The sequence below is a fragment of the Choloepus didactylus genome, chromosome 2 (assembly GCF_015220235.1).
Source record: "Choloepus didactylus isolate mChoDid1 chromosome 2, mChoDid1.pri, whole genome shotgun sequence".
Taxonomy (NCBI): domain Eukaryota; kingdom Metazoa; phylum Chordata; class Mammalia; order Pilosa; family Megalonychidae; genus Choloepus; species Choloepus didactylus.
This window is the reverse complement of record NC_051308.1, coordinates 39,906,874-39,922,302: the sequence shown is the minus strand read 5'-3', so window position 1 is coordinate 39,922,302 and position 15,429 is coordinate 39,906,874. Positions and strand designations below refer to the sequence as shown.

The 15,429-nt window shown below is 35.1% G+C and overlaps 1 protein-coding gene across 2 annotated transcripts in view; it reads right to left on the bottom strand.

The window, feature by feature from the left end:
• Window positions 1-15,429, bottom strand: part of EPRS1 (glutamyl-prolyl-tRNA synthetase 1) — a 110,276-nt gene that overhangs the window by 83,399 nt on the left and 11,448 nt on the right. For both annotated transcript variants that reach the window (XM_037823647.1, XM_037823639.1), the window contains exons 5-10: window positions 13,824-13,963; window positions 8,772-8,866; window positions 5,081-5,207; window positions 4,124-4,316; window positions 2,522-2,693; window positions 771-1,004 (exon numbers count right to left, since the gene is read on the bottom strand). In XM_037823647.1, the coding sequence (XP_037679575.1) occupies window positions 771-1,004; window positions 2,522-2,693; window positions 4,124-4,316; window positions 5,081-5,207; window positions 8,772-8,866; window positions 13,824-13,963 (961 nt within the window). The remainder of the gene's footprint in view (window positions 1-770; window positions 1,005-2,521; window positions 2,694-4,123; window positions 4,317-5,080; window positions 5,208-8,771; window positions 8,867-13,823; window positions 13,964-15,429) is intronic.

Sequence of the window (15,429 nt, the reverse complement as noted above, 5' to 3'; positions counted from 1 at the left end):
TGCAATCTTCAAGATGAACTTGCCTTTTATCAAATTCAGTTCCACAGTAAAACAGTATGAAATACATATTGCTTATTCAACTTATACTTAATATACACCTTAGACATTATTATGTGATGCTAACAAATGAATATACATATTTTTGTTAATTCAGCTGAAAAATATACTTGGACATATAGGTAGGCATGGGGACTCAACTGAACAAGTTTCATTTATACAGATACAAGTCTGTAAGATCACTTTCATTTTTATATCCTTGTCTTTTTCATAAAAATCTCACGTTATTAATATGCTGCAGAAGCTTTCAAACTTTTTGTAGGAACTGAATCCTCTAGGCAACTGTGCCACAAGGTGGGCCCCCACCATCAGAGCAGAGACCATTTAAGTCCTAACCTCAACTCAGAAGTACCTTCCTGGGACTTCAATGAAAAGGAAACCTCAGAGCCTCAGTAAAGTGTGAAGAGTGTTAACCAGATATACGAAGGGCCAGAAAGTCTCAACCACTTCTTTATTAAATGCTAACATATGCAGAGGATGTTCTCCACTCTTAACGTGCTATGCCCACAACATGCACTCCACGTCAGTAGCATTAAAACAAAGGGTGGAAAAACCCATTGTGTGAATTGAAATGAAGATAAGGGTCCAAGAACCCTTTAAGCCTACCCATTCTACCTCCTCCTGACCACCCTCCTCATCCCTCAAAGCCATTTAAAAACCACTTATGTACCATGTCCTTACTTCCTTTCAATTCTAGGTAACATTAAACATACCATCCATCTACTAGACCTTCGTTGACAAACCATGTGAGTTTTCTTTTAGAGAGCACTGTGTTGTTGAGATTTAGCCGACTATATTCCCAAATATACGGTTTTCTTATGCCTAAAGCTTCAATAATCCAATAAAACTGTTCATCTCTGTCATGGTATTCTGTTGTTCTCAGGGCATGTGTAACACCTTCAATGCTGTCTACTATGGGGCAGGCAAAGTCATATGTCGGGTAAACACTAGAAAAAAATGAAATTTTTTGAAAATCAATGTTAAGCATTTCACCCTTTCCATTTTATATTAAGTATTATAAACAGCAAAGCTAATTTAAAATACAATTTTTTACAAGTTATGAGTTTGTTAGAAAAACAATAGATTTTATTATTCATAAAACTCAAATTAAAGTATGTAAAGCATTATTTAGCCTTTGAGAATAATCAGTTATCTACTCCCTAACAAACAAAATGTAAATTTGCAATTTAATACAGAATTGGGTACTGGCTTGGCAAATTCTGTGATTATAATATTTCTGTAAAGTTCAACATATATAATAATAAGAAACAGTAACCAATATATATAATAATGTTGAGAGATAAAGCTTTTGAATATCTTCACTGACCCCTTATTCAAGTAAATACTAAGGGTTTTAACATGTTTGTAGTTAAATGCATTCAAAAACAGAGTGTTTCATTCTCTGACAAGTAAAGGAAAATTATCAGGCTAAATAAACTTGCATTTCACTGTGAAAAGTGACATTTTATCCTGATATTTTAGTTTTTATGCTTATTCTAATTACATGTTTAAGTTAAAATAAAAAAAATAAAATTCCTTTCCAAATGGAATTGCCTTAAAAATAATTTCTGCCTAAAATAATGTAAATAACAAGTAGTTTTCACTTGAATTTTTAAAGATAAACTACATTATACCTTCTAATTTGTAAGATATAATTTCATTACAATGCTATTCTAATTTGATTTGCAATTATTTATTTCTGAAAATGTGTATCCAAATTCAGTTTTCCAAATGGATTCAAAGTATTTACTTAGTAAAACAGGGAATAATCATTCTGGTAAAAATGATGGACATACACATATACCTATAACCACAAATATAAGTGTTTGTCTATACATGGACACACACCCCCAAGTTTAAAGAAAGTCACACTAACTAGGTGGTCATTTACATTCACCAATCTCTCTTCTGGAGTTATGATTCAACAATTGTATTTAGAAGCCTTCTTCAAACTATTAAAAAATATTTTATGGTTTGCTTTATCAAGTAAACTATGTGGGGGAGGGAGTGGAATTTAAGGGAAAAAAATTAACCTGAAAAACCCATAGTAAAAACTAATCAAAACTACCAAAAACATAATACCTTCTTGTATTGCTCATATTTCTCAGTTTTTATTCCTACATATAACTTTTATGAGTCAGTTTATTCCCAGCAAAATCAAAGTTCAATATAGGAAGAGAAGTATCTTCATCTGAAGAAACATACCACAGTATATACAATCAATACATGGAAAAAAGCAACTTCAAGGACTTTTATTGATGGAAGAGACCTTAGAAATAATCTAGTATAATCTGACAGGTGAGTAAACTGAAGCCCCAAGCGAGTAAGTCCCAGCTAGTTAATCTGTGAATGAACTAGAACCTAGGTTTCTTGACTACTCTACCCAGATTTATTAGATTTACAGAGAAGATTCATAAGTGAAAGCATAAAAGGCTACCTAGCTCAAGGAAAGAGATATACTTACTTGTATTTATTTCCAGTTCTTGGGTGTGGTTGAATTTTGCAGCGATAAAGAGTTGGGTCCCTCATACACCCATTGTTACTACTCATGTCAATTTTTGCTCGTAAACAACAAGACTGACCAAATTGGCTTCCTTTTTTCATTTCTTCCCACATCTGTAGATTCTTCTCAATAGCTATAAAATGATAATTAGATTACAGTTTATCTAAACTATTATTATTCTAGTTCAGTTCAAACTATTTTAATGGCCCTGTAATAATATGCATTTTCAATTCTCATTTTATATTTTAAGTACACCGCATCGATTTAAAAACACTTTAATAGTTCCAATATTTGGTACATAAGCAAATGCATCATTTTTTAAATGAAAGAAGTCTCATTTACATCCAGGAAATGTACTCTATAAGTGTGTTTTAGAAGAGGTAAAGTCAAGACCTTCCACTAATGTAATAATATGGGTAAGAGTGGAAGTAAAAGGCCTGAAAATTCCCTCATCCAGTGTTTCTCATTTTCCCATCAAGAGACAACTAGCTGGCCCCTCTCTTTTCTTTTTCCCGTCCTCAAATTTAACTCTGTGCCTTTGAAGCAGAAGCATTCTCTTCCTCTGCTGCCTTATGCCCAGGGGACCGGAGTGACCCGGCCCATGGGGCCCACAAGCGTCGGCGCTGCAGCCCGTGCCTGCCTGAAGAACACGGCTCGGACTGAGAGCCTGAGCCCGTGGGCTCCCTGAAAGTCCCTCAGTCATCCCAGTGAGAAGCAGGATACTCTTGGAGCCAAGCAAATGAGAGACAATAGGAAACAGTGATACAAAAAAGTGCTTTAATCTGAGAAAAAAGGACTCGGGGTCCTGAGTGACTATCATCCTACTTATGTCAGAATACTGAAAACCTGCTCCACATTTTAAGAAAGAATTATCAAACAATGATTCCCTGTGGAAAGTACTAAAAATATGTATGATGGGGACTCAAGTTAGGGCTAAAAGTCTAGTTGTTATGTATCTAAAAATGTAGACTTAAAAAAAAAAAATAAGACTTTTGTAACAGTTGGAATTTAATATACTTTCCAAGTGTGAAACTCAAATTTAAATACAGCAGTGTGGAAGATTAGGCAAATAATTACAGAATGAAACAGCCCAATTTAGAAGCTCAGGAGACAAGTCATGAGTAAGAAATACATGCTTTTTTGTGAAGTGATATTCCAGAGATACAGTGCAGAAATGAGCTTATTATATTCATATTTACCCACACACTGAAAGGAAGACATAGGTGCATATGACATTATCATCAAACATTTTAGAAAGGTTTCAATATTTAAGTTGAGATAATTTAAAAATGTTTCAGAAGGATCATTTAAATAGAATGGATACAATTCAAAAGACTGCACATAGTAACGGAGATAATGTGCACACTTCACATGCAGCTGTTATGCTAACAAAGAATATAAAGATGATAAAGAAAAAAGATTTCTAAGAGAATGAATTAATGTATCAATCATACTCTCAAATGTGTTTTGAACAAGTATCTTTCTAGAAGAGAAAGCATGTTCTACTGAAGAAAAATACAAGAAAAATATCAGTTAAGATATAAAATGCTTAATATGCCTTACGATTTTTTCTGTGTTTGGATTCTATCCTCTGCTCACGTTCTGCTTTCATCTGCTCAGCAGGAGTATCATCCACATAAGCCTTCCCTTCTTGAATTAGCTTCTCTGCATATTTCATTATAGTTTCAAAATGATCTGAGGTGTAAGTAAATTGATCTGGTTTGATATGCAACATTGCAACATCCTCCAGGATAACCTGCAATAAGAATCCAAATAACCATCAGTTATCTTTTGTACTTTCAGTACTCGATAATGCATTTGGACAAATGTAATAATACACCATCATGCCTTACACAGCCTGAAAATGGTTGTGAAAGTTTTATAATATTAATTAGACTACAGTATCAGAATGCCTCCATTTTCCTATTCTGTAAGGAGCACATTATGAGAGAAATAAAAATGGATTTAAAAAGGACAAGAAAAGAAAAAAAGAATGATATTCATTCTATTAGCCTCCACATTTCTCAGGATTAGCTTTTCTAAGAAAACTAATCTCATGATGGAGTACTCCATTTACTGCGGAAAAGCTCATTATTATTGGTTGTACTGACAATTATTTGTCCTCTCTTTGAATATATTATAGTGTTTCTGAATAAAGATGATACAAGAGGCTAGGAAACCTTCACATTTTCCAATACTTATTTAATTTTTGTTTTGTTCAAAAATCTTTAGATGAAAAAACCTGCCTCCTGTGACCAATTCATTTAAGAAATTAGTACTTATAGGAAAATATAGCACTAATGTCAACTTTAGAACAAATAGGAAAAAGAAAAATAATTTAAGATTGTAGATAAGGCCTCAATATTTCTTGACTTAAGTCTCAGATATGGAAGATACAGATGAAGAAAAACAAGGAAACTGTGAGGCAAAAAATTTATTTTCATACCATGAAGGTATTAGGTCACCCTCAAATTTTAATTAACTTTTCTAACAAAAGGGCACCACTACACTTTTAGTTACCTTCTCAAAATCTTCCTTTTCTTTTTCAGGATTTGTGTCATCAAATCTCATGATCAGTTTCCCTTTAAAGTTAACCTGGTAGTGCTGGTTCAGGAGAGCAGCTTTTGCATGTCCAATGTGTAAGTAACTAAAGCAAAAACATTTCACAAAGAAACTCATTAATATGTTTAAACTAAATACTTAAACTTAACCATTTTGAAGAGATGAGAACAAACTAAACAAAAATCCTTCCAGTTGATATTCCAGTCATATGTTATTTTCTGACATAAATAGAAAATCTGACCCTGACAGGAAGAAAAAAAGATGACAACATTTATAAAATAATCACAAGAAACAATTTCATACATAAAATCTCACACAGGGACATGGTATAAACAAACATTACAACCACATTAAGAATCTTGTGTTTTTAGTTTTGTTTTTTTTTAAAGAGGAATGGATGGTCATTTAGTTAGAGGAAAACTGTTTCCAAAACTGATTAAAATATTACCCAGTACTTTAATAAGATCTAAAGCTACTGACGGCTGAGCACTCACCTAATGCCAGTAAAGAGAAGCATCTCTGTCAAATGAGACAGCTAAATGAGGGAGCTACAGAAGGGGAGCCACAAAGTAAGCCATGAAAAAGCCTCTTTAATTCTCCAGTTTCAGTTTTCTCAGATGCTGAGATAAAAGAATTTTAACTATATGATTCTGATGGTCTTATCCAGAACCTACAGTCCATGAATTAGAATCTATGAAAACAGTGCTCTGTTCCTGTGGGCAGTTAAAAACTACAAGAGAAATGAAAATCAAACAGATGCACAGTTGCTAATGTTACACATCAACATCCTCTATCAATAAAGGATAAAAAGCAATATTTCATACTACTATTTTTGAAAATTCCCCTTATTGGCCAGCAAATAGGGCATGAAGTAAGGAACTCTGAGTAGTCAGCACTTATCAACTTTTAATAACTTCAATTGATAATGACAGCAGCAGTAACACTGTTTTACAGTTACTTAGTTTCATAGTACACTTTTGATCACAGTTGATAATGATCGGGAAAGAAAAAGTAACAATCCCTTTTATGTCTTTACATCATTTTTTTTTTTTTTTTTAGAAATTCATGCAGCATTCCAGATCAATGTTTCAATTTTAAGAAGGGTTTATATGGACAGGTTAATGCAGATAAATACAATGCAATAAATTAAAGGTTATTCAAAATAAAATAAAGGGCTGTATGCAGTATACCAGATGAGATCCTGAAATAGAAAAAGAGACTGTGGAAAAACTAATGAAATCCAAAAAAATGTATGGAGTTTAGTTAATAATAATATATCAATATTGAGTCATTATTTGTGATGAAATGTACCATAATACTGTAAGATGTTAACATTAGGGAAAACTGGAGTGCAGGTTATACGGGAACTTTCTGTATTATTTTTGCAACTTTTCTGTAAATCCCAAATTCTTCTAAATTAAAAATTTATTAAAAAATAAAATAAAATAAAACAAAATGTGAGTTTAAGAGAGAAACAGAAATACTGGGCATTTTTCATAAAGAGTGTTGCAACCAATAACATGTTGTACACATTGCAAAGAAGAAAAAAGAAAACTGACAATTACTGACGGCCTACTATTTGAGAGTTAATGTGCTAGGCTTTATATACACGAATAACTTAATAAAGGGATGAAATCAACTATCTTATACTAAATAAAGACATTATTTATGAACCTGAAACAATGTGTAGAGTTCCAACAGTACCATACCTCAAGAAATCTAACAAGACAATAAAATATTCACAAGTCAACTAAAAGAATCCATACATGAGAAAATCTATATGAGAACAGCTAAAGAAAATAAGAACCATGCTGTATGAGCTAGCACCGATGCTGTACTTGGCTTCTGCCACACATAACAGACATAAGACAATCTAATTTGAAGTTCTATGGACTCTCGAGAGGGACTGCCTAGGTTTGAGATTGGCAAGTTACTGAAATGTTGTAGGTCTAGTTTCCAAAACCAGTTGTAAAGCAGAGACAATAACAAAGCTGTTGGAGTTAAATGAATTACTATATGGAAAGAACCTGGCAGTGCCTACACATAACAGGTGCTACAAACACGTTAGCTAAGAATAAGAATAAAAGACAAAAACCAAGCCTTTGACCTTTTATGTAAGTCAAAGAAAAAAAAATAATTGAAAAAAGTAATAAAGACTTCTTTAGCAGTATAAGGCTATATGCTCAAAATCCTGTTAGGAAAAAATGAACATTATATATATTCTAAATCTATATATATTTCAAATACATATATATTCCAAATCCCAAGATCATGGTGTCAGATACTGACAAAATTTAGAAGAGATAAACATTTTATACAGTAAATAATAAACATGAGGTGCTCCTTATTCCAAGAAGTGACAGTGACAGAAAAATATAAAAAGACTCAAAAAGGACAAATATTCAAATGCCACAGCTAACATTAGCCACTACTAAAAAAAGTGGCTTTTATCAATTCATTAAGGTTACTACGCAAAGGGACAACTGTGTGATCTCATGCATCAAGCACAGAGAAGCAGAATATCAAGCAGTAGAGACTTAGATGTCTGTAGGAATCAAATCTTGTAAGGTAAGTATTATTTATAAATGCATTCCACCCAACTACCAATCATGTAACAATCAATGATCAAGTCTGAATTTTCCAGAGTCACTAGATTTCTTCTGCCTCCTTCAACCCAACTTCTGTTTCACTGCCTGCATCAGTAAATTTAAAAAAACAGAGAAAATGAGGAATTTTGAAACTGATTTTTCTGCTAATGGTGCTTATAAAATATCTTGTGAAGAACTACTAAATGCATAGCTAAAACAAAATTGTTTTCTTATCTGCCAGTTTCTATTGTTAATGTATTCCATTTATTATAGGTATGAATTTGGCTATAGAATACAAAATCTATAGGTATGAATTTGATTATAGAACATAAAATCTTAAATTAAACTAAATTTGGAAAAAACAATCATCTTATTTGCAAAATATGGCACCATGCTAACCTGAGAGCTAAGTCTCTGGGTGGGGCTGTTTAATAAGAGGCATTTTATTTTTATATTAATAAGATTATTAGAAGTGTCTCTAATCTGCTTCCCCTCAGTCTTGGGCAAGACCTGAACAGCCAGAAAAGGTCCAGCCAGAACAGCTTTTATCTCTAATGAACTATACAAATACTAATTTTTATGGGTGCCAAGAGTGAAAAGGGTTGGGAAACATGTTAATAATGCAAAGAACTGAATAGGAATGGGCTTTTTAGGACTCTCTTTCCTTTATTCAGGAAAAAAATAATTTAAAATAAATCTACCCTAACTTCTGCTAATTGAAAGGAATGCTCAGGGTACAAATACAAATTAAATGATAGCCTAAAAATCTCAATGTAAATAAAACTTAAGCCTTTCTATTTATGGATATTTTCCTATTCATATGTAATATTCTGTATGGGGTAAAAAAAAATGCTCTCCTATTTCTATAACAAACTAAAGCTACATATTTAATAAATTACATTAACTATCAATAAACTATTATGATCTTTAGGATTTTAACTCCCACAATTAAAATCTAAGTTATTTTCTTCTATATTAACCTATTAATGTTAAAAGTAATAATTACTTTAAAGCTTTTCCACTAAACATAGTCAATTATAAATTAAATTAAATTTTCTTACCCACTAGCCTCTGGAGGAAATCTGACTGTAACCTTTCCCATTTCTGCACCTGGAAGCTCAATAAATTTCCCAACATCCTGTTTTTTCTCAGTTGCCTAAAAAAGCAGAACAACAAAAAGTTATACAGTTAAATGTTTAAGAATACATTCATCCATCAAACACTACCCAGTATCCACTATGTGCCTTCATTAACTTGTGATGAGAATATTGTCTCTGCATTTGAGGACCAGGAATTTGATAAAGGAAGTAAATACAACCAAATACCAGTAATAGAAATCTATACAGGGTATTGTTACAACACTCAGTTGAACTTAACGAATGGCATCTAGGGTATTGGGACAAGGTTTACAGTAAGTGGTAATAATATAGTTCTTGAAAAATAAGTAGAAATTATCAGATGGTATGTATTCAGTTAAAGAAAAGGAAAAACTGCATCGGCCAGGAACAAAGGCACAGAAAGGAAGTGCAATGACCATAAAAAGTTAAGCAAAGCTGGAGTGCACGTGGGGTAGATGGGAGAGGAAACAGAGAAAATAAATTAGGTCCAAAATATGAAGAACTTTATAAGCTTGGCTTTTATCTTTTAGGCAAAAGCTAGTCATCAGGAATAATGGGGCCATTTATTTGTATTATCTAAAAAGACACCTAAGCTGAACTAGAGAAAGGAGACTAAAGAATGGGCATTCAGTTATGAGATGCTATCAAGACAAGCAGCGGGTAATGAGGCCTCAATAAAAAGAAACAGCAACGGGGAATTAACAGAAAACAAATCTGTTCATAAAAGAATAGGATTTTTTGACTGGTTAGACGTGAAAAATGGTGGAAAAAGATGTCAAGATTTTTAGCCTAAAGAACTGAGTGAACTGAGATGCCTATGCAAGCAGTGTAGTTTTTAAAAATGGACACTGGAAGACCTTTCTTAAATTAAAACTTTACTACATGAGTCTAATAAATAAAACAGATCAAAGCAGAGTAACTCTGGCTGGGGAAAAGAACCTTTTCTACCCTATTCCAGGCCATACCCTCCTACAGAAGCAATGAAAAGGACTCAATGATCTATGTTTTGAAAACCAGAGAACAGGAGATTAAGGAGGAAGAGAAAATTGTGTAGCTATAAAATAATCTGATTTTAGTTATATGGAATTTGGACCTATGAGACATACTTTGGATAATCATAATCTTTTAAATATATAATTATCAAGATTAAGGCTTTATGTAGTTGCACAGTTGAAGTCAAGCCAAGAGTTAACAATAGCAGATTCTTCCAAAAGATTTTTTTCTATTTATGAAAATAAACTTTGTCTGTAAGAATACTTTTCTTTTAAAACCTAGGGTCTTGGAGAACCTAAGATGGCGGCTAGGTGAGACAGGGCAAAAAAACACCTCTGTGAGAAATACTAGATAAAAGCCAGAAAGTGACCCAGAACACCAGTTCCCAGCGATGCATCAGCCAGACAAGGTCTGCTAAATCCACAGGGACCGTGCACTTGGTGAAACCAGGAGTCTGCATTCTGAAACGAGTAAGTGAGCTGGCTGAAAGTCCGGCAGCCGTGCTGTGGTGTGGGGAAACCATGGGTTGGCGTTTGGAGACGGACTAGTTTCTTTAAAACAAAAAAAAAAACCCGGGAGCAGCTGCAATTAAGACGGTGAGAACTGCGCAGTGAAGCACAGCAGGAGCGGGCTGTGCCAACCTCTTGGTGTCTGGCGTGGAAGCCACCCCACTGCTGACTGCCTCAGGGCCAGTGGGGCAGAGGGGAGCCAAAAGGAGAAAGAAATTGCACCCTTTGCAGCCATCTCCCCATCAGGCGGGGAACGCTCCTGCCTGGGCTGACCCACAGCCCAGAGCCGTGCCAAGAAACCCAGTGTGACAGGGAGTTTTTCCCACAGCACCAGCACATGCCACAATATCGGCCGTGGACAGTGGCCTTTGGTGCACCCGCAGCTGGTTGTACAGGAGCTGGGAAAGCGGACCTGTGCGAGGAGGGGGAGATTAACACACCCCATTCAACCATCTTTGCAGTGGGCTGGGAGCACCCCTGCACGGCCCAGCAGCCCAGGGCTTCCCTGGCGGGCCGGCATGCACTTGTGATGAGGCACAGCCTTCCCTCAGCAGAGGTCCTGGAAGAGCACGGCTGAGAGGCGGGACCCGCTTGGAAATCCCAGGGACCCTACGCAAATGTCGGGGACTTGTGGGTCAGCGGCAGAGACAATCTGAGGCAAGACTGAAATGAAGGCTTGACTTGAAACAGCCTTAAACCTCTGGGAACACCTGGGAGGTTTGATTATTAAAGCTCCCCTGCCTCCCTAACCATCTAGACACACACCCCACATTCAGGGCTGACAGCACCAACAACACATCCAAACTTAGTGCACCAATTGAACCCCACAAGAATGAGATCCCCACACACCACAAAGACAAAGTTGGGGAGAACTGACTTGAGGGGAATAGGAGACTCGCGGACGCCATCTGCTGATTAGAGAAAGTGTATACCACCAAGCTGTAGATCTCACAAATTAGAGATCAGTAATTTTTATATCCGGAAAGAACCCTATCAAGTAAAGCAAATGCCAACAAGCTAAAAAAAAACAGAAAATTTTAAAGCATATGATAAAACAAGACAAAATGGAGAACCCAAACCCAAACACCCAAATCAAAAGATCAGAAGAGACACAGTACTTGGCGCAATTAATCAAAGAATTAAGGACAAACAACAAGAGCATGGCACAGGATATAAAGGACATGAAGAAGAGCATGGCACAGGATATGAAAGACATAAAGAAGTCCCTAGAAGAGCATAAAAAAGAAATTGTAAGAGTAAATAAAAAACTAGAAGATCTTATGGAAATAAAAGAAACTGTTGGCCAAATTAAAAAGACTCTGGATACTCATAATGCAAGATTCGAGGAAGCTGAACAATGACTCAGCATCCTCGAGGACCACAGAACAGAAAACGGAAGAACAAAACAAAGAATGGGGAAAAAAATCGAAAAAATCAAAATGGATCTCAGGGATACGACAGATAAAATAAAATGTCCAAATTTAAGACTCACTGGTGTCCCAGAAAAGGAAGACAAGGGTAAAGGTCTAGAAAGAATATTCAAAGAAATTGTTGGGGAAAACTTCCCAAACCTTCTACACAATATAAATACAGAAAGCATAAATGCTCAGCGAACTCCAAATAGAATAAATCCAAATAAACCCACTCCAAGACATATTCTGATCAGACTGTCAAATATTGAAGAGAAGAAGCAAGTTCTGAAAGCAGCAAGAGAAAAGCAATTCACCACATACAAAGGAAAACAACATAAGACTAAGTAGTGACTACTCAGTGGCCACCATGGAGGCGAGAAGGCAGTGGCATGACATATTTAAAATTCTGAGAGAAAAATTTCCAAACAAGAATACTTTATCCAGCAAAACTCTCCCTCAAATTTGAGGGAGCTTAAATTTTTCATAGACAAACAAATGCTGAGAGATTAAATGCTGAGAGATTTTGCTAATAAAAGACCTGCCCAGATCTTTAGGCTTCAGATACTAAAGGGAGCCCTACTGACAGAGAAACAAAGAAAGGAGAGAGAGATATAGAGAAATTTAACAGACATATATAGAACCTTACATCCCAAATCACCAGGACACACATTCTTCTATAGAGATCACGGAACTTTCTCCAGAATAGACCATATACTGGGACATAAAACAAGCCTCAATAAATTTTTAAAAAAATTGAATTTGTTCAAAGCACATTCTCTGACCACAATAGAATACAAATAGAAGTCAGTAACCATCAGAGCCTTAGAAAATTCACAAACAACTAGAGGGTAAAAATGAGGCAGAGATGAAAACATTCCCGGATAATCAAAGGCTGAGGGACTTCATCACCAGCAGATCAATCCTATAAGAAATGCTAAAGGGAACTGAGTAGGTGGAAAGGAAGGGACACTAAACAACTGACTGAAACCACATGAAGAAATAAAGATTTCCAGTAAAGATCACATGGTAAATATAAATACCAATACTACTGTATTTTTGATTTGTAACTCCACTATTTACTTCCTATAGGATCTAAAATACATAAACTGTAATGATAAATCAGTGGTTGTGGACTCAATGTAAAATATGTAATTTTTGACAAGAACTACATAAAGTGGGGGAATGGAGGAGTACAGGAACATCATTTATGGGTCCTATTGAGGTTAAGTTGGTGTGAAAGAAAAACAAGATTGTTATAGATTTAAGAGGTTAAATTTAAGCCCCATGGTAAATACAAAGAAAGTATCAGAGATTATGATCATAGAGATGAAAAGTAGAGTATGGGTTATGAGAAGTGGGGGAAGGGGAAATGCGGAGTTAAAAAATGAGTGTAGGGTTTCTGTTTGGGGTGAAGGGAAATTTCTAATAATGGATGGTGGGAAGGTGATAGCATTATAACATTCTAAATGTGATTAATCCCACTAATGGAATGCTAGGGGGGACTTGGAATGGGAAGATTTAGGCTATATATGATTATACAACTGAAAAAAAAAAAAAAAGTCTAAATAGATAATGACAATTAAATGCCAAGGATGATCCTGGATGGGATCTGAGGATGGAGGACAGGTGGCTCAAAGGGACACAGCTGGGACATAAGAAAGGGAAAAAAGGAAATATAGAATGTAAGTTTTGTATCAATGTTGAATTTCTTGAACTTCTTAGCTGTGCTTAATGGGACTGCCTAAAAGAATGTTCTTGTTCATGGGAAAAGTATATGTGAATTATACTGTTTGTTCAAGGATGTGTGCAGCTTGCTCTCGTATGTTCAGAAGACAGAGCAATAGGTGATGGATGATAGGGAGGGAGGGAGGGAAAGTAAGAAACGGTGTGACAGGATGTTAAAGTTGGTGGATCGGGGTATCAGGGGAGGGAGGTTGGGGTATGCTGAGTTCCGTGTTTGTATTGTTTGTATTGTTTTTGCAACTGTTCCTGTAAATTTGAATTTATTTCAAAATAAAAAAAAAAAAAAGACCTAGGTCTCAGACCGAAATATCAGCATTTAAAAAAAAAAAAAGTCTTACCACTTTAGCTTTGCTTGTTGGAACATTCCACTTGGTACCTACTGACTGGAAGGCCTGCTGGGATTCAAGAAAGCCAAACCAGCGTTTTACATGAACTGGAGCTTTGTTCTCTTTCAATTGTTCCTGCCAAGCAGCATTTCCTGTTAGCAAACATAATTTTTAAAACTCTCAATAAACCTGCATCTTCATTAGAAAAAGTCCCACTGTGGTTAATTTAAGTTAATGATGTAACTTCAAGTTATGGTTCCATAATGATACTTCTAAAATCTGCATGCGTACATTGAGATGTTTTCTAATACTTCAATATATTTTACAGAATTCACAAAAGCTAATCATTAAAAATATTTCTTCAGTTCAACTCATTGAAGTTCTATAATACCATATCCTGCCCTCACCCTCCCACACCATTGTAAGGTCAATGCTACACTTCATAATTAAGGGAAAGCCTATGTAGGGCAACTGGAGAATAAAATAAAAATCAAGATAATCAAGAAGCAGCTCATTTCTTCAGAAGTGATATCAAAAACAAATACTGATAAAAAGTTTATTTAATTATTTAAGATCACAAAGCTACAACCTTAAAAGAACTCAAACACTACATCAAAAAAGCAAATACACAAAAATGTCATAAACGAATGCATGAAAAGAATAAAGAATAATAAAACATTTTGGTATATTTGTTTCAGTGTTTTATTTTTTTAATAAATGAAATAAATGAACACAATTGAAGCCCCCTTTGTACATCTCATCAGTCCCATTTTCTTTTCTTCCTATCTTGTAAACTTATTATATAATACAGCCTCTATTTAGGCCCCTTTCAATTATGTCCATGATATTGATCATGATTGTAGATTAATAATACTTTCCTAAGCAAATTAATGCATCTCAAGCTTCTAATAAATCACACTACCACACTACCAGATCTATATCAACCATCGTAAGCAGCAGTTAATAACCCATGCTGTCTCTTATATGTGCATTTTGAAAACTGTACTCATTGGAGAGCTCCCTGTGCATCCTCCTTCAGTTCCTTGGGATCACTTATATAACTATACTATCAGAATTATAACATTTAAGGATTCTAACTCCCTTCTGGCCTTATTTCTTACGTGATCTCATATTATGAAAGCATATCTAACTTTATTCCAAAATAATTCTCTTTTGATATTTGCCTCCATAAAATCTGAAGTACATAAATGACTGAGCCCAGTCTATCCTCCTTGGTTATCATAAATTTCCCAAACTCCAGCATCTGTCTCAACTCTGTGAGAATGCCAGGGTCTTTTTGAGGATTTAAGCAACTATTTCTTATTGGTATGAATCAGAAATCCCCAAACTTTCTACTTTCTGGGAGATAAAATTACCATCAAAGGCAAGGTGAAAACTGTTAGGTCTCTGCTTTTTGACCAATGATTTACCAAAGAGAATTCTAAAGAGTCAAAGTAATCCAGGATACATCTTGCCTCTATAGCATGCTCACGATCTGTATTACACACCATCCATTCCCTCAATATGCCCAGCCGCTGTGTAAAGCGCTCCCCATTAATTACATTACTTAGATCTTTTTTCCTTTTACCTTCACCCCATGGTCTGCAACATGGATATC